General features: G+C 52.1%; 1 protein-coding gene across 1 annotated transcript in view; it reads right to left on the reverse strand.

Annotated features, from left to right (window-relative positions):
• Window positions 1-27,779, reverse strand: part of LAMA5 (laminin subunit alpha 5) — an 83,782-nt gene that overhangs the window by 34,057 nt on the left and 21,946 nt on the right. Inside the window, exons 3-15 of the mRNA XM_032198536.1 lie at window positions 15,657-15,774; window positions 12,981-13,099; window positions 11,791-11,961; window positions 11,224-11,321; window positions 6,558-6,673; window positions 5,507-5,625; window positions 5,230-5,320; window positions 4,575-4,709; window positions 4,049-4,111; window positions 2,644-2,784; window positions 2,116-2,253; window positions 1,554-1,688; window positions 592-726 (exon numbers count right to left, since the gene is read on the reverse strand). Of these exons, the coding sequence (XP_032054427.1) occupies window positions 592-726; window positions 1,554-1,688; window positions 2,116-2,253; window positions 2,644-2,784; window positions 4,049-4,111; window positions 4,575-4,709; window positions 5,230-5,320; window positions 5,507-5,625; window positions 6,558-6,673; window positions 11,224-11,321; window positions 11,791-11,961; window positions 12,981-13,099; window positions 15,657-15,774 (1,579 nt within the window). The remainder of the gene's footprint in view (window positions 1-591; window positions 727-1,553; window positions 1,689-2,115; window positions 2,254-2,643; window positions 2,785-4,048; window positions 4,112-4,574; window positions 4,710-5,229; window positions 5,321-5,506; window positions 5,626-6,557; window positions 6,674-11,223; window positions 11,322-11,790; window positions 11,962-12,980; window positions 13,100-15,656; window positions 15,775-27,779) is intronic.

Here is a 27,779-nt window from a genome sequence, read left to right on the forward strand (position 1 = left end):
TTGGCATGAACTAGGGTGGAGCAAGCCCTGAAGAGCCTAATTGTGTCCTGTGAGCCACGTCTTAACGTCTCATGGCACCAAAATGTAATCTGAACACGTGGTTTGAGACTGCTGGGAAAACATCAGCCTTCTCAGACCCCAGGACAGACAGATGCAACTCAGCAAGTTTTATGTTCATCTGCACACACTTCTTCCAGAGAGGAAAACTGACCCACAGCTGCTCCCCAGTTCAAACTCTGTAGGTCTGCTTCTTAAGAGCTCCCTGGTACAGAGGCCATATATCCAGACCGGGCTGTATCTCCAAACCAAGCAGGCAGACCCAAGCTTCTGCTGTTAGTGACTATGAATGAACTGGGGGAGCCAAAACTGCACAGCCTCTGGGAAGCACTCCTTAGCAATATTTGCCCATTATAAAGCACACCTATCAGGTGGATAGCCAGGTGAACCATACACAGGAAAACTGATCCCTGCTGCAAGAGCCAGCTGTATTCATGTATAACCCTTAGCCATGGATTACGGACAAGAAAACCATTTCAATAACAACAGCAGCAGCTCCTCCCCTAGGATCCTCTCCCAAGGGTGGCTACTCACGTGTGCAGCTGGGGTAGCCGTAGAAGCCCAGGGCGCACTGGCTGCAGGTGTGCCCTGCAAAATTCACCTGGCATCGGCACTGGCCAGCTGGGCTGCAGTTGTTGTCCACCGCACCTCGGGAATCACAGGAACAGGCTGCAAGAGCAAGACTCTCGGTAGTCTGAGGGAACACACGAGCTGTGGCCAACCACTGCTGCTCTGAATTGCTGTTCAGTCCCACAGGAAGTAGCTATTTCCATCAGAAATGAATTAATTTCTTAATTCCCCAGAGAGACGGGGAATACTTCCATCAGAAATGAATTTTCTTAATTCTCCAGAGAGATGGGGAATACTTTAATTTAAAAACATAGCCATACCAGGAAAATGCCCCTGAGAGGTTTTTACAGCCAATTCAATGTTCCTCAGCAGTTTAGTAGATTAATGCACCAATGAGAGACAAAAAGGCAGGAGCTGAGACACCAGGTCACAGACGGGTTGGGATAAGGAAGCGTGACTGATAAAAAAAAAAGCTTTGTCCTCCAGGCTTTGGCACGATCCATAACCTCCAGAATAAGCTTGCCAAATTCATTGTGCAAATCACATGGGTTTTCATTTTGGGAAGCACCAACATCTGAGAAAAGGCGTGTTTTTTGGAAGGTGACAGGCCAGCAGGAACTGAGTGCTAACCTTCATTAAAACATCCCACGTGAATAACAAGAATTTGAGGCACGCTCATGCGACATGCACGGCTGATGGGTGCTGAGCAGGGAGCCGGGATGGCTTCTCTCCTCTGCGTTCAGCTACACATCACCTCACTCTGCCATGAGGAAACCTCGGATGCCTTTCAGCTGCCTTGCCAACACGGAGCCAGCTTGTTCCTCTACTGAGAGGTGTTTTGGGGAGAAAAACCACTCCGTGCCTTTCAGGGCAGCACTCTGACATGTGGACATCCCCCCCTCTTCACCTCAACGCCGTGCTCTTACCGTAGCAGTGGGGGTAGGAGTGGTGCCCAGCGCTGCACTGCTCACACCTCGGCCCGGCAAACTCAGGCCTGCAGAAACACCTCCCAGAGGAGTCGCAGCCTCCCGGCAGCGTCCCGACAGCGCTGCAGCCGCACACTGCAAGAGAGAGAAAATGTCTGCTCTGCTCTGGGAGTACAGGACAAAGCTCATGGTAAAATGGGGCTTTTTATGGGGCTCTCAAATGGGCATGTAGGTGCTGCCCTAAGTGTTCAAACTGTTATCTCTGCAAATTTTTGCACATTCTCCAAAATGCCCACAACACCACTTCTGGTATTCCTTCAAAACCCTACCTGCAGGCTGACTTTGCTGTAACATCTACCCTAAAGTTGGCAGAGGCAGACTGCTGCTGTCACCCTAACTGCCACTATTTGTGCTCACTTCTTACTATCTTTTTTCCCAGTAAAGTATCTGTAAGCAGGGCAGAGACTGTCTTCAGACAGTTTTTCAGACCTGATGCACTCTGACCCATTTGCAGAGCAGAGACACGCACGCCCCCCAGGCCCCTGGAGGGACGGATACTCACGCTGGCACAGCGGGTAGTTGAAGTAGCCGGGAGCGCACTGATCGCACGAGTGCCCTTCAAATCCCGTTCGACACAGACACTGTCCTGTCTCGCTGTCACAGGTGCCATCGTACTGACCGGGGCCGGAGCACTGGCAGGCTGGAAAGCAACAAGGACACTAGTTAATTAAGCAGTTACTAGTTAATTAAGTGGTTTCCCTTCCTAGGAAAGGAACCAAGCTGCCCGTTCTTCTGGGGTGGAAATGCAGTCACTGGACACACCACAGGGGACACGGCTGACAGTTAACATGCCCAGCCCATAGCTCACATCCCTACGGAATTTCTCAAGAGCACCCCGAGGCTGGATGGACACTGGAGGGTTAGGGCTGGGTGGAAAATACCAGCGAAAGTCCTGGGAATTTGTCTCTTGGAAGTAGGGCCGGAGAATTCCTCCTCCCCAGCACAACCCGAGGATGGGGAGAGGCATGCTTCTTCCCGGGAGGGAGGCCAGCAGGGGGAGGCTCGAGGCCGCTAACCCGGAATCACTCACGCTGGCAGCTGGGTCCGTAGTGGCCTGGAGAGCACTGGTCACAGTGTGTCCCCTGGAAGTTGGGTTTGCACACGCACATCCCCACCCGAGGGTCCTTGCGACAGGCGTTGCCTTCCGTCCCACCGGCGTAGCAATCACAGTCTGCAGGGGGACACAGCAAGCAACAACACCGTGCTGTCGGCTGAACTCTGTGCCCCAGAAGTCAGGGAAGGGGTTGCAGTGAGATGTGACAGCTTAGGCTTGCCCCCTAACTTAGGTTTGCTCCCTAATAACGTTCCTATCAGATGCAAATCTTTTAACCAAAGCCTGCTCAGCCGACCAGCACGGCTGGCTCAGGGGGTCACAGGGTGATTTGGAAACATCGGCATCACGCAAGGTGCAAGGTGCTGGCCTGCAACAGGGCAATGCACAGGGCAGGCAAACGTTGACGGCACAAGCCCAGGAGGCTGATTTGGTGCAGCACTGCCCAAGAGCTGTGCATGAATACCCAAACTTCAGCTAACCAGGGTGGGGTTTGGGCTTCTTCTCTGGCCACTCTGTGCTCAGCTGCATCTGAGCCCTTCTCGCTGTCAGGGCAGGCTGGTGCCCTGGGCCAGCAGCGCTGAGGCCCTCCGCCAACCCTGCCTCCTGCAGTAGCACAGGGGGACGGGCTGGGGAGGGAAGTGCAGAAATCATCCAAGAACCAGAGGAAGGGGGAGGCAGGGAAATGGGAAGGGAAGTGAGAAGTTCCAGCTCAGGAAAGAAAAACCTGCCTGGAAGATATAGAGTTTAAAATATCAGAAGGAAGGAAAAGGTTATCTCCAGCACGCTGGGGAGCATGAGACAAAGGAGGACTCGGTGGGAAAAGAAACAAAGTAAAGACAAAGGATGAGATCAACTGAGACGGGCGATCATCAGAGAGGAGGGAATTGGAGGGGAGTGTGGATGAGGGCATAGGTGAACACTGAAAACAACACAGGAAGCAACACAGAGCGAGCAGCCACCTGTGGATGCTTCCCAGGAGTTTGTGCACTTGTGGCTTTGTGCAGCAGGGCTGTCAGCGTGGACCCACTGTGCCTTCCACCACACGGAGAATGCAGAAAATGCAGGTGTGGCACAGGTACAGGTGTGTCCCAAAACCCAAAGATTAAGATCTGGGAGAACACAGCTCAAGTTCCACCTCAGCCACAGCCCCTCCATGGTTTTAGGGTGTTCCTTACAGAGGGGGACATCCCCACTTGGCCTGGACCCACAGTTACTTTCCCCTACAGCTGTCTCCTCTCTCAGAACCACTCTGTTTCAGGGCTGTCCCTTATAACGTACAAGGCCAGTAAGCTGAAGACCTGATCTCACATTAGGCAGCAAGGTATAACAGTAATAACAGCAGGGTGATTGCCAAAGCAGCAAGGAAAATTGCAGTGCTTACTTATTATCTGTCCCGCAGGGAGCACTTGTTCTCCGGTATCGTTGTAAGCGAAAGCTGGAACAGCTATTTGGAGAAAGAGACACCGCACAGGTCATCGCACACACTCAAAGAAACCCTGTCAGAACAGCAATGGGTTGAGGGTCCCAAAACTCAACAGGCTGAATGTGAAACACGTAACAAAGTGCAGACATCCCGCTATATAAAAAACAATTACAGCCATTTCAGAGCCGGGCTCTGGAAGGATGTCTTTCTCTCTCCAACACAGAAGTCAGCAGTCAGACTCTAGGCAGATGGGCAGTTCCCACTGACTACAGGGAGCTGGGTTCAGCTCTGCTCTGCTCCAGCCTCCACTGAGGCCGAGCACAGCTCCATCCACACCAGTGGGAACCACTCCCGAGACTGGACTGCCAACGTGGTGTGAAGGAAAGACATCTAAAGAGCAGCCACAAAGAGAGCTTTGACCATTTCTGTGCCTGCTGGGTCCGTGAGGTCCCAGACCTGGCACTGCCTCACTCACTGTACTTACGGTAGCAGTGGGGGAAGTCGAGGTATCCCTCGGCACAGGCATCGCAGCGCTCCCCGGTGTAATTGGGCTTGCAGTAACAGCGGCCGGTGAGGTCCTCACAGGTGCCATCGGTGAAGTCAGACTCGCAGTTACAGCCTGCAGGGAGGGACAAGCAGCAGTGGCCATCACTAATCAAGACCCTTGCCAGCCACAAGCACAGCAGGGGCATCGCTACGACACAGAATCTCTGCAAGAGCCCCCACCATCCGATACGAATTCCTTCCAGAAATAAAAAGAGTGATTTTGAGAGGGTCTGGCTTAGAGGCACAGCCAGCAGTGGTTTGTAGCTACTGGCTGAAAGGGCACAGAGACAGCAGCTAAGATTGGATTTCCGTGGGGGTACAGCAGAGGTGACAACACAGTTTTAGGTCACTCCAGCCTTGGACACACCACCACTTCTGATTTCATGGGTGCTGCAGACACGTACAGGCTGCGTGTGCACACACGCTTCCATGGACAATGCCAGCTGCAGCAGGAACTGCCCATGTGGCCCCACTTCTCATGGCGCTGGACTCCTTACGCCAGAAAAATCTCTCATGCCAATTCCCAAACCACCCTCCCCAGCATCACCAAGTCCAGGAGGGTGTCTGTAACCTGTGGAGGAAATCACACTCACGATAGCAGATGTAGGGAGAGTCGATCGGGTGGTCAGGGGAGCGGTAGTATCCTGGGATGCACCTCTCACAGTTAATGCCAGTGGTGTGATGCTGAAAGACAGGGGGTTACACGGGCATCAGTTCCTCTGCCTGCAGGACAAGATTCATGCTCATCTGCCAAATTTACTAACAGCTCAAGGGCCCAGAGGGAGTGACTCGGGAGTGTCAGCAATGACTGCAGAAACACACACACAAGGATCTGCAACATCTTTTTCCACCAGAGCCCCTCAGGCCTACCTGGCAGTCAATGCAGACACCTCCCCCTTCGTATCTGTCTTCACGACTTTTGCTGGCTTTGTGGCGATCCACCTCAGGGTCGTAATAGCAGTCATAGGCATGGCCATTGCAGTTGCAAGCTGAAAATACAGAGAGATTTTAGCCAAGTCATCAGCCCTTGGAGGTCCTTCTGTCACCAGCTGGATCTCAAGATATTAACGCTTCCTTGTGGGTTTGATATCGAATGGGTTACATTTCCATGAGGAAACTCGCTTGAATGTATCTGGGGGAACACCCAAGCTTCCAGGGATCTTCCAGTTCAAAAGCACAGAAGAAACAGCTCTTTCACAAGGTCTAGTTTAAAAATGAACAAAAAAAAAATACACACACAAAAAAAAAACATGACGGCAGGCACAAAACCAGAAGAAAAATATGTGCAGGCGTGTAGAGACGAGAAAGAGAAATTACCCAACTTTGGGGCCTCAAGTAGCCTGGCTTAGAGGGCAACATTCTTGCTTCTTTTATCCCACCCAGGATGGAGGTGAGCTGTAAAGTTCAGCCTGCTGTCTCTACTAACCCACAAGAATAAGATCTAACTGTCCTTTGCTGCCCTGCACTTAAAAGAGATCGTGCAATGTAGCTGTGCTCTGTATTCCCAGTGCTGCATAAATTCCAGTGTCGGCGTTTACCAAAGGTTTCTCTGGACAAATAAAGATGTCCTGTATGTAAACAGACCCAAATGCAATTCATCTTGGAGACAGAATTGAGCAACGAGACTTGCCTGTGTGAACCCTTGGATATGGAGGAGGAACTGGAGCGTGAGCAGAATCAAAGCCCCGTACAGACCTTGCGGGCCTCCCTGTGCGAGCCTCGACTAAACAAAATTAACCGTCGTGTAAACTCTCTCAGCAGCACTGCTCATCTACGCTGCACCCAGTGCTACACACCACAAACCACATGATTTTGGTGAAAGACTTCGCTGCGCTGCAACGCCGAGGGGCTGGGGAAGCGTGGCCAACCTGTGCTCTGCGAACAGCTGGGAAAAGGAAGGAAAAACCCGGCTCCAACTTACGCTGGCATTCGTTTGCGCTGTCGGCAGTGGCAGGCTTCCACGGGAACTGGTTGAAGCCTGGGCAGCAGCGGTCGCAGGACCCGCCGCAGGTGTTGTGCTGGCAGTCACACTGCAGCCTGTGGGGGAGAGGAGCGAGGGTCAGCTGAGCCTGGCGCACCGACGGGGACCTGCCGCAGAGCCCCGCTGTGCGTAGCTGTCACCAGGCAGACAGACCAATGAGCAACGTTTTGGTAGAGCAAATATTTTGGGTAAGAGGCTTCTAAGGCATTTTTCTTACTTCTGAGTTTCCTTTTTTTTTTTTTGGTGTGGAAGGAATAAATGAGCCCGGAGCCAGAGAGGGATGGGGTCACGCGCGTCCCATCCGCTCGGCCAGGTGTACCTGTGCTTGCAGAGAGGAAGGCTGGGGAATGTGAATGAAGTCTTTTAGCAGACGCCAGCCCACGCTCCCCGTGCAATGCACCTCCTGCTTCCCCAGCCAGCACGGGCAGGGCTGTGCTGGGTAAACAGGCGGCTCCTGAGGCGCCGGGCAAGAAATCTTGACGGTTGACCGACAGATCTCATCCCTGCTCGACCACGGCACTGATTCATTAACAGCAGTGACATCATCTCCAAAACCTCCACTTAGCAGAAGGCGATCCCCATCCAAAACAAATGCTTTCTGTTGTATTAGACTTATGGATAATACAGCATGTTCCAGCTTTTATCTGTGCAATTACTCATTTCCCCTCAGGGCTGGCCTGCCACTCCCCTCTCTCCCTCCTCCACTGCTTTTCCATTCAAAAGCAGCGTTTAAAAATAAATCTATTTTTTAAAAAACATCAGGCACAAATGGCGTAGTGACTCCGGATGAAATACAGAGGTACAGACACACTCCGATGGCTGCAGTGAGTTGGGAGTGTTGTGTTTTCCACCTACACAGATTTTGAAGATGTGGGACCTGCAGGCATGTGTACGGTGAATAGCTAGGCAGAGGCGGCAGCATGGGGCAAGTGAACTCATTTTAATGAAATATGGAATGACATGAAAGTCTGGGAGAAAGTTCAGGAGTTTGTTTCAGCCAGAGAGGATGAGGCAGCTCCCACCTCTGCTCCCAGCTCCACGGGCAGCCCCCTCCTTGCAGATGCCATGAAATGCTCAGCTGCAGTCGGCTCTCTGCGCACTCATGCCCTGTCCTTACCCACATTTTTGGACTGAGCCATGGCCAGGAGAGTCCAGGCAAGAAACCACATCCCTTAGGGGCTGGCTGGAGTCTATGTGGCAGAAATGAGCCCCAAAACATCCACTGCAAACTTTGTTCTTCCCATGTTTTGGAGATCCAAGAGGGAGACCCAGAGAAAGGCAAACATTGGCCACATCTCTGTAACAAAACCACCCACAGGCCTCTTTCACCTGGCTGACCACTGCCCAATGCCTCCAAGGAAACAAAATCTTCTGATGCTTTTTTTCCATGTCAGCAGCTGGAGACTAACCCCAAAATATATACGTGTTGAAAAAGATGGTCACTGAGTCAGGGAACTTATAAACCTGCTGAGCAGTATTAATCTCCCTGGCAGGAGGACATGGCTCCAGCTACGCATCCCAGCTCTTTAACATCTGAGATGTTTGAAAGGCATTGGTTCAGTTCCCAGAAGGCGAAAAGATGGCCCTCAGTGAGTAAGAGGCATGTTTCAGATGAAGAAGGAGCTATTTATTTACTCTGCTCCACAGAGTTAGCAGTGACCTCTCAGAGAGCTCATCTATCACGGCAGCTTTACTGCACCTTGTGTCGGGTCCATGCTGCTAATGAATTATGGACGAACGTTCACAAGCTATAATATTTACATGTTTCATTGATTGAATATATACAAGGAAGAAGAGGGAGCGGCTGCGTTCACATAGCACACGTATTTCCTGGCCATCCAGCCGTAAACATAAAACCACAACCTTCCCACTCGAACTGATGCTCAACAACTGCGGGTAAACAGTCTGCAGAGAGTGTCTGTGTCACAGCTGAGAGTGGCACATAAGTGCTGCTGTATCTGGATTGGGCCAGAACAATATAAATTGAGTCAGAACAAATTGGGCCAGAACAGGATAAATCCAGCAGGGGAAAGCATTCCTGACTTCCTCCCACAGATCTGCTTTCTCAGCAGCCAGGCCTCTGTCTTTAAATACCATTTTGTTGGTTATCTTCAGCATCGGGCACAGAATCAGCAGCTCCTCTCTCTGGTTGTCTCTCCTCTTGCTCGTACGTCTGTGACGGAGCAATGAAGGCACAGAAACAGGAGCTCTTATCAAGCAGAAGCAGAGCACTCGCAGGGTCCTCCCGAGCTCACATCCACGGCAGCTGCATGTCAACACACGGCTCCTGCCCGGGCCCTCGGTTTGCAACATGCCGAGTCCTTGCTGATGCTTATCTCTGCTCGCAGGGTCTGCCAGGAGCAAGGTCTGTGCCTGATCCTGCTGGTGCTCACCTTCACCCAGGAGAACTTTACTTCCCAATGCTAAATTCAGCCCGTTTGACTGTCGTGTAAATAGAGATGGGTGTAAAAAGTGCAACAGACCCTTAAGGGGGCTGTATCTGCCCTCGCAGCACAGGGCCTTGCACACACACACGCTCACGCCAGATGTGCTGCCAACATACCGTGTCTGGAAGTGCAGCCTCCGTAACTTGGCACTTGAGAAAAACTTTCCTAAGCTGGATAAACATCATCATTTATGGCCAGGAAGTCAGCTCACGAACATGCTCCATCATGTCCTAAAATCTCTGCCAACATTTCTAGCTCACCTCACTTCTATCAGAGTGCTCATCCTGCCTTTCTGGGCAACGGGAACAAAAAGCGGGCATGTGCTGGAGCGGGAAGTTAAAACGAGAGGCAGAGACCTCCCAGACAGGCTGAGACATAACTGGGATTTTTAACAGGGCTGGGCCAAATCACATTCCTTGCCTCCCTCTGTTTGCATTTCCTTGCCCTTTCGCCGTGGCATGTCGGCGTCTGAGGAGGCAGGACATGTGCAGCAGACACCCCGCGCCTCCCACTCGGGGTTCTGGACGAATGACACAGTCCTGACAGCTGAGGCCGAGGACACGAAGGGACGGCGTGTTCCAAGCCCCAGCTGCCCCTGCGATGCCTCGGGTTGTGCGGGGTTGGGGCAGGTATTGCTGTGCTGGCCCCGTGCTGTGTGGGGACGGGAGCGGTGGGATGAGGCCCGGCAGTGCCTGCCTCAGTGGGAAGGCTGCACACAGCTGCTGCTGAAGCCTTGGAGAAATGGCAGGGCTTCACCAATTACTTGTTTTCTCAACCAAAATGCTGCCCCCGGTATCATATTTCCGCTGACTTCTCTGGGCTTGCCAACAGGGTACAGTAATGCCATGAGAAGCTCTTCATTTGCCCAGCTTCTTTGTCCTGATGGATCCCCAAGGGCCTCACAGATGTTGTGTGCTGGCTGTGCAAAGCACCCAAGGAGGAGATGGCTTCTCCTCTAGGCAAGTGCGATCTGCTCTGGGTGAAACGCAACAGCTGCTCGCTAACAAGTGCTGCGGCTTTAGGAAACAGCTTGGGGCCTAGAGGGAAGATGCCAAATGCATTCACAGTGAGTGGAGGAGATGAATTCCGGGAGGCAGCGCAAGTCATCAGCAGAAGTGGCATCGAACAATGATCCCAACACATCTCTTCTCCCTTGACTCCCCCTCCCTTCCTGGAAAACCCTGAGCCATCAACAGCAAGGCATTTCCATGTTAAAAAATGACTCTGCTCTGGTACACGGGTGCACAGTGCATCCAGCAACACCAAAGTCTAAAATGAAAACAAAGAACCATGCACTCAAATATTTATGAACTTTCCTTTGTCGGGGAGTTAAGCACACTGATGCAGACTTGCTTTTCAATACATCTTTGTTTTAACGCTTAGCAGCTTTTAATCTTGGCTGGGACTCACTGGAATTTTATTTTAGAAGATCCAAAAGCTCTACATGATCCTTATGAGAAAGTAATATAAGCTTCCCTCGTCCAGCTGAATCTACCCATCCCCTTCATAAAGGCAACATTCAGGATGCAAACAGATGGCTAAGATGCAACACTTTCATGGTTTAAAGAAGCTCTTTGGCATTTCAAATTGCTGAGGCGGATGGGAAGAGCCCTATGAGCCAAAATTTAACTGTTTTGCATGCTCTTGTTCTTTGCAAAGAGTATTTGTTTGGCTACATACACAACTTATCTATGGTTCTGTGAGTATAACTGAACTGCAGTCTCTATGTTCTTGGGAGACGATCCACGTATGAGGGCATTGCCCCAAATCTTAAGAAGCCATGTGGGAAGTAAGAGTCTTCTAAGAACGTGTTCAGAACACAGCCCTGGGCTTTGATGAGAAACCTCCTTGTTCAACAATATTGGCTCTGCGTGCTCACCTTCCCACTCCAGCACTCTGTCCCCATGGGGATGGCAAAGTCACGTACAGGGAAACCACACCAGGGAGCTCATCTGTCCGAAAGACAGATGGGCAAAACATCTTTCACTTTTGCTACTTTGGCTGAACTGGTTTCTAGCTTGTTCCCAAGACAGAGCCAAGAGCAACAACACCAGCACAATTACGAGCTCAGGACAGGACTCAACTCACACTGCTGTATTTCATTCGTAGCACAACAATTAAAATGCTTTTACACAGAACTGGTACTTTGAAAAACATACCTGTAAGGGTCGTTGGGGTCTTTGGCATCACAGACATCTGCATGGCCATGGCAGACACAGCGCCCTCCAATGCTGATATCTTTGATGCTGTAGTAATACTGGAGAGCACAAGAGAAGTTGGCCATTAATATATTTATGAATAAGCTTCACAACTCTCCTCCTCAGGATTCAGCAGGACTTTATTCAGTAAAATGACACGTTGGAACATTTTCCTTGTATCAGAAAGCCTGACCTCATAGGGTGCAACATCTGCCTATGGTAAGACCTGCCACCGCTAACAGAGCCCATGAGCTACAAACCAGGTGTCCCACATAGCCAGAAAGCTCTGTGGGACACCAGGAAGTGGTTCCCAGTTTCATGCTGTTCGTGCTAAGATCAGCTCTTCCCAACCAGCCTCCAGCTCCAGCCACAGCAGTGGTGGCACCCGCTGCAGACACCTTCTGCATGGGGAGCCCAAGGAAATTCCTTCCCATGGGCAACATCCAGGGATGTCCTTTCCCTAGAGGTGGCACCAGACCCCTCAAACACTTCCTCCTCACGAGCAAGAAGTATCAAAGTCCGCCTTACCCTCCTGGTCACTGTAGGGTCCCTTAAAGCTTTGCCCATCAGGTGCCCAAGCAGCGTGTTTGTCTGCAGGAAGCGCAGTCTGATGTTGGTGGCTTTTGTGAAATTCCGCAGGAGAGGAGAGTAGGAGAAGTTCATGGCTCCCGGGCGCCCGTTTACGAGTGAGACAACAATCTGAGAACATGAGGAAGGAAAACAAATCAGCGTCATCCTCTGATACGGGAGGAAAATAATCTCTCCCTCAGCTGAACCCAAGCTTTACCCTTTTACAGGACAACTGAATCAGTTCCCTGCTGGTCTTTTATTTGTCTTAACACTGAGCAGTGTAAGTGGCATCCAAAAGCCAAGTGGGAACCATTTGATGTGAGCACTTTCAGTCATTGAGAAAACAAAACTAGAAATCTGTTGCCTTTTTACACAATTTTAACAACCGCCAACAAAATCAGCGCTGAATGTTTATTCCCTAAGCAGATTTCTAGCATGAAACATAGCACGGCTCTGTCCTTCATGCCCAGTCATTGTTTGTACCAAGGCTGCTGCCTTCCCCTTGGAGGATGAGCAGTTCTGAAGTCTCCTGTCCAATGCAAGCACCTGCCCTGGTCTGCCTGCTTTTATTACCTGCCCTTATGGAGGAGTACAGATTTTAATCCAAGCACTCCCCAGTATCCAAGTTTTTATTATCAGGCTCTATTTTCTCCTCCACTTTGCTGTCCTCCTCAAAAGCCTACTGCTGACTTACATTCCTCTGTAAAGAGAAATACCCCTGGGTTATCCACACTTTGCTGCCACTCCTCTGGGTTAGCTGGGCTGTGGACAGCAGCAGGGGAAGGGCTGAAGAGCTCCCAGGACTCATGCCCTGAGCACAACCAACTGGAGGCAGTCAGGTCCCTCCAGACTGCTGCACCCCATGGCTATTTTTCCACGTAAATAGAGGCACAAAAGGAAGCAGGCAACAGGAACACTGCTTCCATCAGCCTGGTGGCACAGCCACAACCCAAATGTCCTCTGGGTTCTACTAGGGTTTGTGCGCTGGGAGGACAGAGGACTTTCTTCATCCATACAAGGAAGAATTGCCCAATGTCTCCTAAGAGACTTTTCCACCTATTTCAGCGGTCAGTCACTTCACTAGTGTTTTTTTTTACATCCACAGAAACCCTGGGAGCCCCGGGGGATGACCATGTGCAGCGGCTCACCTCCCCATTTTCTAAAGGCACGATCCGGGAATATTCAGTAGTGCAGATAGCGTGGTCATCCTTGGTGATACGATCCACGGTGTGCAGTCCAAACTTCTCAATGCAGTCCCTCTTGGAAGCTGTATCAACCAGAGATGAAAGCAGTAAGAGGAAAGGAACAATTCAAAGCACTGTACTGATTTCTCCACGCTGGCCAGCAGGAGAGAAGGGTCTATACTCTTTGTTAAGTGCTTACTAGGTAAAGATTGCTTTGCATCAACTCTCTTGTTGATAACACACTTGTGCTCCACTGCTGAGAAAGCAGGGAGTCGCTGTGAGAGTAACAGGCATCATCAGAAATTCCTCCAAATCACCTCACTGCAGTGAATTAACTCACAGATGGAAGGTAGGAAATGGGCATTACACCAACTGTGACCACCTACCAAAAACTTGCCCTGCAATTTCGGCATTAAGCTGACAGTTTGAGCTCTAACCCTAGTCTGAATTTGTTGTCTTCATTTGCTGATGTGGAATTTGCTACGGTGCTCCTGCTGAACTGAAGGGCTGATTGCTACACCTTGTCTCCAGCAGTGTGGCCCTGCTCCATAAACACTGCTGTGGCAGCAGCAGGGGCTGAGCTGCATCCTCGCGGAAATATTTTAGCTCTGGTGTCTCGCCCCCGAGCTCTGCTCCACCAGGTGCTGCTGTAAAGGCAGCTTATCCGAAGCCCCGGGCGAGGTGGAACCTGTCACTGCTGTGAGATGATTGATCTCCAGAGCACTGCCGTGGCAGAGCACGGAGACAGGATGCTCAGCAAGAGCAGCTCCTTAGCAAAACCAAAAATCTTTCCCAGCTACCTCAAATCTCCATGGCTGCGTGAGGCAGAAGTCGGGCACTCTGGCTCTGGCACCAGCTGGGACTGGGCATCCTTCATGTCCTGTCCCCATCTGAAACGCTGCGTGGGGAACCCTTCACGGGGATAAACACCACCACGAATCTCACCCTGGCGCTCCCACTTCTTTGGTGGCCAAGGAAAGCAGGGAGGATCCGCGTTGCCATGCTCCCTGCAGCCCCGCTCCCCCAGACCCCATCAGCTGCCCTAACAGATGCTTTCCACAGAGTCATTTCTGCCCTCCTCCTGCAGAGCTGAGCCCAAAAGCACTTCAGTGCCCTGCCTGGGACAGCCTGGAGAACCAAACACCTCCCACCAGGGCCGGTGTCACCCCCGGCCAGGCTGGCTGGCGTCTCTGGAGAGTGCTTACAGCTCTGCCAGCTGCTTTTAACCACCCTAGCGAACCGCACAGTGTTTTTGTTAGACCACCTACAGAATTCCCCAAGCCTAAAATAAACCTCTGCAAAGGACTTGTCGTGCTAGTGAAGCCGGCACGTTTCGGACCAGCAACCTCTTTAATTCCACGGGAATTTTCCACTGGGCTGCGTGGTTACATCTCGCTTCTTCTCAAGGGGGGTTGGCGTGGACAGGGCTTGGGGTTGCAGGAGGGAGGAGAGCTCCAGATGTTGCAGCGCTGCCACTACAAGCAGGAACAAGTCTGTAGGGCAAGAGCTCTGCCCCAGACCGTACAATAACAGAACTGTAATGGGCCCCAAGAGAGGCGCTACAGCTGGGAGGGAAATTCTCCTTACAGAAGAAAAAAAAAAACAACAAAAAACAAAACAAGCAACTTGACAGCAGTGACTCGCCCCTAGCACACGGCAGAGGGGAAAATCTAAGTGCTGGAGAGGAGCTGCCATGCCAAGGCAACGCAGCACACAAAATGCCTGCGGCTCCTTCCTGCACAAGAAAAGGCCAGCAGAGCTAAAGCACGGGCTGACAGGTAACTCAGAAATACGAGCCCTGAGGGGCAGCCCAGGGCAAGGCCTCTGAGTGCTCCGAGGTCCCTCCATGACAGGTTTTAAGCTCTGGTTGTAGATCTTAACTCTCATCTTCTCCCAATTAGTGCTGCTGCTTCTGGGCGGGGGACAGTGGTTAACACGTTCCTCAGACCTGGCTGCCCCACAGACCCCGTGGGACAAATTGCCAGAGAACCAGCTGCTCCTAAAGAGATCAGGCTTTAATCAGAGAATTGGGAAGGAGGGAATTCAAACGCACGGATGGATTTCTGGAGCCTCCTTGTCCAAGTGCCTCCTCTGCTCCCATCAGGCCAGCAGCAGGGCAGCGGCTCCCCACCCTGCCCAGGCTGCATCCCAGCTCTGGTAAGCAGGAAGGGGAAGGGGAAGGGGGCTGCTTTCTGCCCCCAAACTTTTGGGTTCCTGCAGCTGTCTGGAAGTGAGCTGCGGGTTTGTTTCTGGGGAGCCGAAATCTGCTAGTCTGGGCATGGTAAAAGGCAGGCAGACAGAGACAGGAGATGGAAAGAAATCTGAGGTTCTGCACCTAGACCAGCAATGCCCAAGCACTGACACCAATGCCAGCTTTGGCATCTAGAGATTTGGGTGGGCACCAGTGACAATACCTTAAAAAATACATTTAGAAAAGCTGTTCTCCTGCCCTGAGGAGCACCACAACCTCACCCAGCTGCTACAATCCGAAACTCAACTCTTGTGGCCTTACTGGGCAGGAGACACATATCACATCATGGCAGTGACCCAGAAACAGCTCCAAAGCAGCCCGGTGCTTGCACTTGGGCTTTCTTTTGGCTTCACTACGCTGCAGCTCTCTCGTAACACTGCCGTACTTACAGGCAAAATACTGCCAGGGCTCGTAGGTAAGGCCGAAGTCAGTAGATCGCTCCAGCACCCAGAGGTCAGGACGAGGAGAGTTTGCGAATTTGATCAGGACATACGCCACGTGGAAGAGCTGAAAGAGAGGAACACAGAGTTAGTTGGCTGCTCAAAGCTTCATGAAAAGCAGGGGGAGCCTGGGGGCTCCCAGCTGAAGAAAGGAGCTGCCGCTTTGCAGAGCCCGCTGCTCACAGGCAGCTCGTGGAGCTAAATCCTCCGTATCTAAAAGGATGCTGATACGACACGGCTGTGGGAGAGAGACAGATTAGGGAGCTCAGCTCCCACGAGTCCGAATGCAAACAAAACTCAGACTTTGTGGCTACGGGCCCTGCTCGGGAGGCTGTGCTGGGCGGCTCCTCAGCCTTAGCCTCGACTGAGCAGGTGGCACCAGAAACCAGTGCCCATGTCCTGCTAAGGAAACTTGTGCTGGTCCCACCACCAAGCTCTGCAAGGAAATCACAAAACGCTGCAAAATGCTATAAAGCCTCAGGGGGCTCTTGGGGTATCAAGTGACACCCCGAACTGTTAACATCTGCCCGGAGCCTGGAACACCCCGTGTGCACCTTGCACGTCATACCTCAAAACTAGATTTTTTTTTTTTTTAAGGCTCTACACTTGGCAGCTCTGCTGAACCCACACAAGCCACATTTTGAAGGTGGTTGCAAAAAAGCCCCGTGACTGCTCCTCTCCCCCGGGCACCGCAGGTACAGGAGGGCAGGAGCCCCACTTGGCTCCAGCACAGCTCCAGCGCCGGGCTGCCCCCGTTCGTCTGGACACTGACGTGTGTGCACGCAGCCTTGCCAAGAATAAAATAAATGTACTCTGTAAAGAGCTAAAATGTCAGCGCTAGAGAAAAACAAAAGCCCCAGCAGAACTTCCCTTCCCCGGCTGGCACGGGCTTGCTCCAAGAATCCCCACTCCATCATCCTGTCACAAAGTGATATTTAAAGGCAAATAAAGTTCTCTTATCAGAGAAAATTCCTAACATCAAAACCAACCCAACAGGGAGTTCGGCGCTCGAGAAACGGAGATTTACGGCTCAGCAGCCCCTCCTCATACAAAGCTGGTACTGTACGAGCATATATCCCCCAAGGATTACCCGGGACACGTCTGCAGGGAAGGAGAAGTCCAGCTCCGTGCCTGCCTCAGCGCGGGGGCACCAGAAAGCTGCCTGCACCTCGGCCTGCCCCAGCCGCACACGTCGCGGAGTCAGAGGGCGAGGATTAATCAAAACAGGCCTCCAAAACAGCCCTGCCAGTAACTAGGCTTTTTAAGGGGAATGGAAGAGGCAGGGAAGAGGCATTTAAAGCTACCAGGTCAGCCATGAAGCACACGCCTTGCTACAGCCACGCAGATGAGGGGGTCTGAGCGCTTTTAGGGTACAGAGAGGGGACGGCGCAGCCCTGCAGGATGGTCCTGGCTCTGTCTCAACATCAGCAGGATGCTGCTGACACCAGGACAGCCTCTGCTCCACTCCCCAGGGGCTTCTGTGGTCCCACTGCGGGCTGCTGGCACCCACCCTCACACCTGGGGGATGTTCGGGGAGCCCCATTGGGCTGGGGAAGCTGCGGGTCCTGCAGCACCGCGGGGCTGTCGCAGGTCTGAGGCCGTTCTCTGGCTGCCAAGGGGCAGGAGCGTGGGGTTTGTGAGCACCGGTGCAATCCAGAGCGAAGAAATCAAAACCCAGCACAGCTCCCGGCTGCCAAAAGCCTCGTGAGCGTGTCCTAACTCCATCAGGTCCCGTCCCCAGGGTCTGCCCTATGAGCTACCAGCACTGAATTTAGGATTGATTTTGCAGTACCCATCCTGAAGTGGCAGAAAACACCCGATAGTGGAAGAAGCCACAGGGTAAAATTCCTTCAGTTGCCTTTAATGCGCCGTGATGGACACCACCAGTCAGGTCTGAAACACACTTGGCGTTGCCCTCAGCCCAGAGGACACATCCCTGGCACAGCAGCACCGCGGAGTTTTGCTCGTGGCATTTCTGCCCTGCTGGGGGACCCACGCAGGCACGATGCTTCCCAACAGGACACGTTGTTTTGGGCACTTCCCAAGAGCAGCGTTCGCGTTTCTGTTCTCACACTTCGGGGGAAATGCTTTCAATGAACAGCAGCAACCCCAAACACGGAATTAGAAACATGAGGCACGTCCCTGTCCTCTCCATTTATCTTCTCGCAAAGACAGCCAGCCACGAGCTTACAGTCAGTAAATCCCACGGAGTTTCTGTGGGGTCCTTCTCGCCTTCCAGTCCGATGCTGGAAAGAAATGTCCCTACCCAAACATCCTCCAGTCCGAACTCCTCGTGTCCTTCTGGCTCTCAGCAGTGCTCTGAGTCACGATGCAGCCACAGCAGTGCCTGGTGAGAGGCTGAAACTCGACTCGAAGCCAAGCCTGGGGCTCAGCGCTCTGTAACGGGAAGCCAACAGCCAAAAAAAGGCCTCGTGCTGCCGGCTGCACTAAATACCCAGCATGCTAACTTATCTCTTACTGCAGCATTTTGCAGGAAAGAACCAGAACTGCTGGGTCCTCGCTGCTTCAGCCACGGCTCAGCCAAAGCCCAGCTCAGGTTCTCCTACCCCGCTCCTGCTCCCGGGGCCAAACACCATTCCCTGCTCCATGCCCCAGAGCAACGTGAGCACTACTGCACAATGCTGGGACACATCCCTTCCAGCTGGGACTGCAATTTTGGGACACAAAGCAGGCAGCCAACATCTCACACCCTCTTCTTTCCAGCTCGTACGGGCTAGGCCCATCTCTAGTCAGAGCACAGAAAACATTCAGGAGGCTGTGACCGCAGTGAACCTCCCCCTGGAACGAGACCCACATCCTGGTATTCAGAGCGATGTCTCGTCAAATCTGCTGAGTCCCCTGCCTTGCCACCCTTATCTCGTAGAGTGCGACAGCCTGCCGGAAAAAAATCAAGGCAGATTGCTTGCTTCAAGCGCACGTGCTGAGAAAACTCACAAAGATGGAGCAGTCGCTCCAAAAATAGAGCTGGCAAAAAAGCCAGACTTTTTCGTTCCATGTTTAGTTCCAGTACAGTTCTGCCCCACCAATATTGCAAGAGAAATGGTTGTGTTTTTTTTTTTTTTTTTTTTTTTTTTCCAGAGCCTTTATTTAGCTCCTATTATCAGGCAGATGAATAAAAAGCTCTGTGCTCCCAGACTCTTGGGCAATTTCTTTTTCCCTTCTCCACAGGGCAGGGAGGTGCAAACCAGCTCTGATGCACACACTTGCCTCCAGGCAAGCAGATCGCAGGCTCTCAACATCTCCAAAAAAAACACCAGGTGCAACTCAGCCCCCCTTCATTTCCCACAGTGAATCCTCAGCCAGGACACTCAGCCAGGGGTATTTTATGGTGCCATCTCCCTGCTGGCAGTGGTTTTGGAGCCGGTTTCCCCAAGGACCATCGCTCGCAGTGCCTGGAAGGACGGAGCCAGTCCCGGAGCCAGCAGGGGAAGGTGGAGGTGAGGGCAGTTCCTCCACCTCCCTCCCACTCTTCCCTCTGCTTATCTGGGCACTGGGCAGCTTTACGAGCACCAAAACACCACGGAAATGTAATTCTGATTACTGCCCACTGCTAAGATTTTGAAGAACAAAACTGAGGACCTGGGAGGCAAGAGAAACCCCGCTGCTGTTGGGGCAGCGCATCCTCTGCCCACCCATCAGCACACAGCAGTGAGCTCCCCCAGCTCCTCGTTCCCTCTCTCCAGGCACCGATTGCAGTTTTCCAGCCCCGGGAGACACACGTGAAAACAAGGCAGCAAACCAGAACCAGCCCCATCCCGAGTTTCTTTGGTGAGGTCTCGCTCACACTCCTCCAAGGTGCCGCAAAGCCACACGGCAGCATTTAGTAAACAAACTACATCCCGGAAAGCCAGGGAGCTTCTGACTTGCCCTTGAATTTCTCCAGGTCAGCACCCTGCCCCTTTTAGATCTTCTGCCTCTAATCATTTATTGTCATTGAAGCAATGGGTTTACTCATTAACTGCCTGGCTGAGCTTCAGCTGTCCCAGAGCAGCGTTATTTCCTCCTAGCCCAGCCTTCAGAATCCTTCATTAAAATATCTGTGTTGAGCTGCTGGGAGGTACGTGCCTACATTTAGTCACACGAGAACAATTTCAGCCCTTCTAGAAAGCAAAACGGTGCTGGGGCTGTTCCGACGTGGCTGCAGGGACAGGTGACCACCAAGACTCAGGGGAAAGGAAAGGGACTGAGCTCTGCACTGAGCCATTTTCAAGTTTTTCTCTTAAAACTCAAGAGTTTGAGAGAAATCAAAGAAAACCCTCTCCTGTTCTCCACGGTCTGGGAACCACAGACCAGCACGAAACCTGCTCAGTGTCATAAGGCAGCAGCAACCCAATGTTTTAGGATGATATTTTCTGAACGGTGCCTGTTCAGCCCCTTTCTAAGCGGCTTGGCTTTTGTCAACAGCCGATGGACAGCTTTCCACAAAGGATTTTTTTCTTTAAATGCCGCTTCTGAGAAGGATTTGGCTTGTTCGCCGATCTCACACACAGCTCTGCTTTATCTTCGCAGCATCCTCCTGGGCGAGCTGTCCCTCCCTGGGCAGTGCCACGCACGCCTCCTGCCAAAAATCCTCGGGGGACCAAATCCGGGCACCCGGCACGAACCAGGGCAGAGCGGTGCTGCTGCGAGGCTTAGGGAGCATCCAGCAAGGTCCTGGGGCTGCAAACAGCCCGTGCAATGTGGCTACACCTGGGGGATGCTGATGCATCAGCCTGGACGTGCTTCAACACACACGTGTGCTCAGCGCCAGCTCACAAGTGTCCCCTCTGAATTCAGGAGCTGGTTTCTGTGCTAGCCCAGCAGCCAGCCCGGTGTCGCCGAAGCCAGACGCGCTCACGGGGCGTGCAGGTAACTGGAGGCATCACAGCAGAGCAAAAAGCTGTCAGGGCGGGAGGGGATGGCTGGAATTCCTCGAGAGGATGCTTCAGCCACTTCCAGATAAGGATTCGCCCACCCCAGGCTTTCACTGGGCATTAGGAGATATCCGGCACTCAGCTGAGATGCCCTTTGCACTTTCTAGGCTGGTGGGAGAGGTGTAAGGTATCTGCTTAGAGACAAGACTTAAATATTTGTCTTTAGCCCAAACTTGAACTAGCACAGCCCCAGGGAAGGGCTAAGTGGGCTTTTCTGCCACCACAGAGCAGATGCCCTTCGGTACCCCGCACAGGGGGATGGATGCTGGCCCCCAAGGCCAGCCCAGCCCTGGAGCAGGCTGAGGCACCCCGTGGGACACAGGGAGGAGCGGGTGCCCCCATAACAAGGACTGAAAACCTCCCAGTTGCCTTAATCCTCCTGCAAACGCCAGTGCAAGCCCAGCACCATGGGGCAGTAAAGATGCCCTTAACACTCCCTAATCCTTCAGTGATAAGATGGATAAGATCCCATGACCGTATTCAGGATTTCAGGATCTCAGACTATTTACCTTGAGGTGTCGACTCTCTGTGACTGTCAAATGCTTCCAGGAAGATTCTGGGAATGGTTTTTTGGGAGCCAGCTGTTCTGGGAGAGCATCTGCATCGTAAGCAGCTGGCAGGATTAGGGGCAACTCCCACTGGGCTCCTCCAAAGGGCTGCGCTCCTCCCAGGAAGACCTTACTTGGAAAGAGGGGTAAGGAAAAAGGGACTCAAGGAAGAAAAGGGGAAAACGAACTCGTGCAGAGCCACCTGATGTGCACAAATGAAGACGGTGAAGTGCTCGCCAGCAGCTCCAGGCAGCTAGGTGAGCAACGATGCCCCCCAAAGACCTGCTACTGCAGAGGAATTTCACTGGGAGTCACTCAAATCCTGCCGGCTGACCCAAGCCAGCCACCTACACAGAGATGGCTTTGAGGACACACACAAAAAACGTTCTTGGAGCTGATTTTTCAAAGGCTCTCTGTACGTTGCCTTAATTCTGCTCCATGCATCTACCAGAAGCGTGCCGCTGATTTCAGCAAAAAGAAAACTGTGCTAGCAAAGAGTCTACTCGCCCCAAAATATACGGAAAAACGAGCTTCTCTATAAATAGAGGGCTCAGGGAGTTCCTGCTTGCTAATCCTGATGGGAGTGCTTGCATCCTAAATCTGAAATCGCTCAGAAAGCAGGACTGGGGGACGCGATACGACAGCAGTTATTTGAGGCAGCGAGACGCAGCTCTCTTCAGGGAGCTGTCACTTCTCACATAGGGAGAGTCTTTTTTTGGTAACTCCGCGAGAACTGGTCTCTCTCTTTGCTCTGTTATTCTTAGGAGGCTTTCTGTATGGATTTCAGCACGTTTCTGAAATAGCATCTCGCACATTTAATCACCGAATGCATTCAGGACGTTCGTTTTGCATAATACGAAGCAGTAAATAAATGAAATGAAGCAGTATATAAATGAAAAAGATAAACCGTGAAATGAGGCCTCCAAGGGAAAGTTTTTTAGAGCTATTGCTTCTAAATGGTTATTAATAGAGATCCAGCCGCCTCCTTCTTTTCCATGTCATGACAACAGCTGGAAGCCAAAACCAATTGCGAAGAGCAGCAGTGGAAGACCCAGGGGGCAGATGCGCTTTTATTTGTGCCCCATGAGCCTCAGAGATTTACTAAAGGGAAAGCATTGATGCAGTTTTTAATGCCAGACAGACTTGAAGAGCTAAAAGGGAAAATATCTCCAGGTGCACCAGTACACCAAGGAAGACTTCACCACCAGACAGCGCGCATGTATGGAGGAGGGAATGGCACAGTGTGTGCCACTACATCACAGTTACAAAACCAGCCATCCACTGCTCCCTGGGTTATAGGAGCTGGTCGGGGAGGCTGAAGGCAGACCTACACTCACCACTCTGCAGCCAGGACGGCGAAGTTCCGTGGCAGCATCCTCCGACAGCCCTCCCCGAGCTCACAGCCCATCTGGCCCCGGAACAGCTGACGGAGAAGGCGTCTTGGCGCAAACAGCCATGGGATGTGGACTGAGACAAACCAGGCATTTCTGCTGCATTTTTCAAAGGGTTGTGGAGGAGGGAGAAGGTCTAATTTTAATGAAAACCATGTCCTCCTTTCTTTCCCCCAGTAACCGACCATCTCTGTGCAGCAACCACTAGCACGGCCTGGAGGAGAGCCCGGCCCAGGCCCCATCTCCTGCTGCACTGACCGGGGCTGTGTGCACAGGGTGGGACCTCTCAGGGCATCCATTCCTCAGACAGAGAAGAATGAGCTTCATGTTGAGAGCTCTCTTGTAACAACTGCCTGGTATCTCCTCTTTACCAATGTGCAGTCTAATAGGGTTGAAACTCTGACCTTGAGCACAAGGAGAAGAAAGAATCCCATTAAAAGATCGTGTTCATCCCTCCTCCAGCCCAGCACAACACTCCTATGAGAGGATTTCACCAAGAGGGTGTCAGATTGGGAGCAGCACCAAGCTCTTTCCCATCTCCTCTGACTGTATTTTAACAGCTCTCGGTTAATTTGGTTAACGGCTCACCCAGCTGTGTGCATGCTGAGGTGCGGACAACGAAGCGCCCACAGTCACGGATTGCTCTGCTGGTAAAACACACAGAAGGAATCCGTGACTTTGGCAGCAGCCATAACAAAACTCATCATGAGACACGGCACGTTGCTGACCAGGTGTATGGGCACAGCTGGCACGATGCAAAGCGTTCATGTCCTGACAAAGTGAGGCCTCAGCGGACCTGCGAGCGGAGCGGCCTCCCCCAGGCCGAAGGCTCCCACACAACCCAGGAGGAATTTCAGCCTGCGCTGGGCCAAAATTCCTCAACTTCCTCCCAGCAGCAAGCAGCAACTCGCTAAGCAGTCTGGTGTGACCTTTCATCCTGCTTCGTTTCTGCTCCGCAATCAAAGACAACCAGCACAGCGCAGCGCGGCCTCCTGGGTTTGCCCAATTTCTGTACGGGAACGGTGTGGGCACCTGAAGATCAGCTTGGGAGTGCTCATCTTCATAAATAAAAATACATAAAAATAAAGGACGGTGGTGTAACACGGGGCACCTTCATCTCACAGCTCACCCCCAAGCTCAGTGATCACCACTTGCGGTTAAATGGCATGAGAAAAAATGGGGTTCCGGCCGAGGAGGAAGCCCTATGAGGGACCTCGTGACTCAGGGCAGGTATAAGAGGAAATCCCTTAATTTGACTGAGATTTAAGTATTTTTAGAGCAAAGTACGGATGATGTCATACACCTTTGAACACAATGGCCTCATGTCTAATAGCACAGTGCTCTGAGCTACCCCAAAGCTGCCTCGGGCACATCGCGTGCCCAGCTGGCTGCCTTGAACTTCCAGTGCCGGCTCACCCCTGCTCCCTGCGCAGCGTTATCTCTGCTCGCAGGACTTACTCCAGCCTTTTCTTCTCTTATCACCAGCTCCTTCCTGCCCAGCTTCAAGAACGTTTAACATCACAGAAAAGAGCGCGAGCTAAAAATACATATTTATATGTATATATTTATACACACGGACACCAATCTGACTGACATCCTGGCTATTCAGCACCGGTGGCAGAGGCAGGCTGGCGTTTTGCATGCATGGAAGAGGAGAAGATGTCTCCTCTGGCCAGTAGGGATGGGAAACCTGCAAAATTCCTCCGGTCCCTTGAGTGCATCGTGGTGAAGTGTTGCTGTGAACTCAGCCCGAACCAGCCAGACCTACCCGCGGCCCATTGTTAATCTCACACAAGCAGCAGCGCTGGGTTTGAAGGAAAGGGAGAAGAGAAAAGGCAAACGTCTCAGCTGCATACATATATATACATATATATATATAATACATATATACATACATATATATGTATATATATACATGCATATGTAAAGAAAATAAATAAATGAGCAAATAAACTCAGCCCCAAGCTCCTTGGTCCCAGCACTTCCCCCATGGGTCGGGGTTCCTGAGTCACAGCTGCAATCCGAGGCCAGGCTCCTGCTGTGGGATTTTTGCTCAAGCCCTATCTCCAGGAAGAGCGCGGTTACGACACCAGAGGCACCATGCGAGACAAACGCTATCTCCTGAGATAAGGCTCGTCTGTGGTGAAAGGAAATTGGCTGCTTTGTTCCCAGCCAGAGCCCCTCTCCAAGCACCTTTCCGCATGCGCTCCCATCTCCTCCGCTGAGCCTCGGAGTGCCGTGGGTCGGGGCTGGGGCCCGTGCGTAGCCCAGGAATAAATAAATCAGGGAGCGGGCTTGCTGCCAGCACAGCCGGCAGCCAGGGCTGTGGTTGTTGGTGGGACAGCCTCCCCAGAACCCAGTTAATTGGGCCCTTTAGACTCGCTTCAGCTTTTGAAAGGAGGCCACCGTCCTGCACTACTGTTTGCCTGCTGCAGAAGCGAACTCAGCAGCCCCATCCATCACAGGCTGGTGCTAACGAAGGCCAGCGATCAATTAGCAATCCCCACCGCAGAAGTTTCTGAAGCCCAGATGTGCTGCGGGGTGTTCACCTACCCTGGCTACCCTGCAAGTCTCTCGCAAAGCAGCTTTGAGGTCATCTGGGCCATTCGAGTCCGGTGCTATTTTTAGGGCTCCAAATCGTGGCGGGATATCCGGGAAGACTTCACAGATTGAGTCCAATTCCCACAGAGTTCAAGACCCAATTGCTCACCAACTCATTCTATCCTCAAGGGCTTTTTCTTAGCATTTGGCTTATGCCCTCCTGCTTTCATTGGTATTTTAATTCTTTTAAAAATATTCTTATTAAACATCGCTTTAAAGGGAAACACATGCTGCCGTCTTTGCGGGCAAAACGTTTTAAAGCATTCACCACATTGGGAAGGAAAATCTCAAACGTGAGAAGCCCTTTCACAGCCCACCTCTCCTGTTAGCTTTGGGCTGGGGTAAGGGAAAATGGGAGAGGCCAAAAGGATGGAGATGCCTTCAGAGGTTCTCAGGCAGGAGAACACCACAGCTGATTTCTGCAATTTGGTGTCAGCAGAGAGAGCAGATATGACACACACACACACTTACGAGCTTGTCCCATCCCACAGCAGCGTTCAAGCCTGTTCCCATTGCCATAGGGGTCTCTGTGTGCCCCTCACACCCCAAACACCACAAGGGCTGTGCGAGCGCTGCCTGCTCCCAGCTGCAGAACTGGGACCACAGCAGAGACTGGTGCCTCAGGCCAATGTCCCACTTGAGGGACCACGGCTTCCTTTCCTGTCTGAGAAAGATTTTAGTTGCACTTTCCAGCTCTGCTCTTTCTCTGTCAGTGACCTCATCTCTCACTGGGGGCTTATTCTGATTCATACTCTTTTGAAATTCAATTAGCTCATGGCAAAATTTTTGGTATTTTTTCCCTCTCACACCGACGGATCACCCACAGCATCAGATGAGATGTTGCCTCGTACTGCTCCAAGGGCTTGTTCAGGGATGTGTCCCCACTACACCACTTTCAGCCGAGCTGAGTTAGAGAAGGGATTGCTGCCAACCATCGATGACAGCCCTCTCTCTCCATCTTTCCCTACCCTTCCAAAAAGACACTTTCTTTTCTTTCCAAGAAGACCTGTGTGCTGCCATCAGTCCCCAACGTCACCACAGGATCTGCCGGGGGGAGCTCACCCAGAGGCAGCCACCACAGCCAGCAACACCGGCAGCCACACGAATTCATCTCCTCTAACCCCTGGCACCTCCTTGACCAAAGAGGGGAAGCACGTGCCAAACTTCAGAGACTTAATTACCCAAGGTTAGGAGGAATAAGTGGAAGGCTGTGTCCTGGGACCCCCCTGGTAGTGGAGACGCCCTGGTCATGCTGGCCTGGCCAAGACCACCAGAAGCGCACAAGCTGGAGCCAACCTTGGCAGAGGAGGCAACGCTCCACAAAACTGGAATTCACCCCTCCTCCACCTCCTAACCCAAAATAGCCCCATCGCTGGCTCTCGAGATCACTCCAGGACTCGAGGGCTCAGGGGTCAGATGAGGAGAGAGGCGCCGTGGGCTGGAGAGGTGCCACCGAGGCAGCGACATGCAGTGTGCTTGCTCAAAGGGGCTGCTAAAAATCGCTTATTTCTGCTTTTAATTTTTTTTTTAAATTAATGCAAAGCTGCCTACAGGTAGACCTGGACACTCGGTTATCGAATCTGTACCCAAATAACAAAAGCGACTGCACTCAGCCTAAGCTGATGTATTAAGGCAAGACCCCAGCGCCTCCCCGGCCCCTTCGTCATGTCAGTGGTTGCTCCCCGCCGCACGCTGCTGTGCGGAGAACAAATGACACTAACCCGCTTGTCTACAGCACATTATGCTTTGAATTATTTATTGCCACCCCAATCGGAAGAAAGAAACATTTCTCTCTCGGACATAATGAAGAACACATTTCCAGTACTTAACAGCTGGAAGCCGGAAAGGTAGCCAAAGAAAATCCCTAACTATTTTTTTTTTCCCCTTTAAAGTAAGCAGCTGGAAAACTCATTTGCTGGGGAAGAGGAACCCTCCCAAACCAACTCGGGGAAAGAGTCAATTAAACTCGGTCACAATTCACAGGCAGGAGCTGATAAGATCACATGAGTGTGATATCAACCGTGCTATTGATAGTTTCTGATATTTTCTGACGGCAGCAGGATGAAAAGAGGCGGCTTGTATGGAATGAACTCCAGCAACACCCCCTGGCAGAGATTTTCAGTGTGGTTTTGATCAGCTACTGAAATATCAGGGGATTCTTTAATCCCTTCCCCACAGCTCAGCAACCGATGAGCTCCGGGTGCTGCTTCGAGCTGTCCCTGGGCCCAGCCCCGAACAGAGCAGAGGTGATGCTGAGCAGGACACGCACACAAAATGCTGCTTTGGCTCGTGCTCACACCAACCCTGCAAAGACCAGGGACCCCTTAGCACTTTCCTGATTACACATCCCTCTCTGCTCCTTCAGCGCACGCCAAGGGCTGGAGGCAGTCACTGACTGCAAGTCCCAGGGCAGGGGCGTTGAGGTGAGGTGGGCAGGAGCGGGGCTGTGCTAGCTGCCAACAGATCTGTGCCCTCCGTTGTGGCTGAGTTGTGGCTTCAGCTGGTGTTAGGCTGCCCAAACCTGGCCCTGCCGGAGGCACTCATGGGGACAAGGGGCTGGGTGCTGAGCCTCTCGCCCCTTGCCCCCAGGAAAGCTCC

This window comes from Aythya fuligula, chromosome 16 (genome assembly GCF_009819795.1).
Source record: "Aythya fuligula isolate bAytFul2 chromosome 16, bAytFul2.pri, whole genome shotgun sequence".
Taxonomy (NCBI): Eukaryota; Metazoa; Chordata; class Aves; order Anseriformes; family Anatidae; genus Aythya; species Aythya fuligula.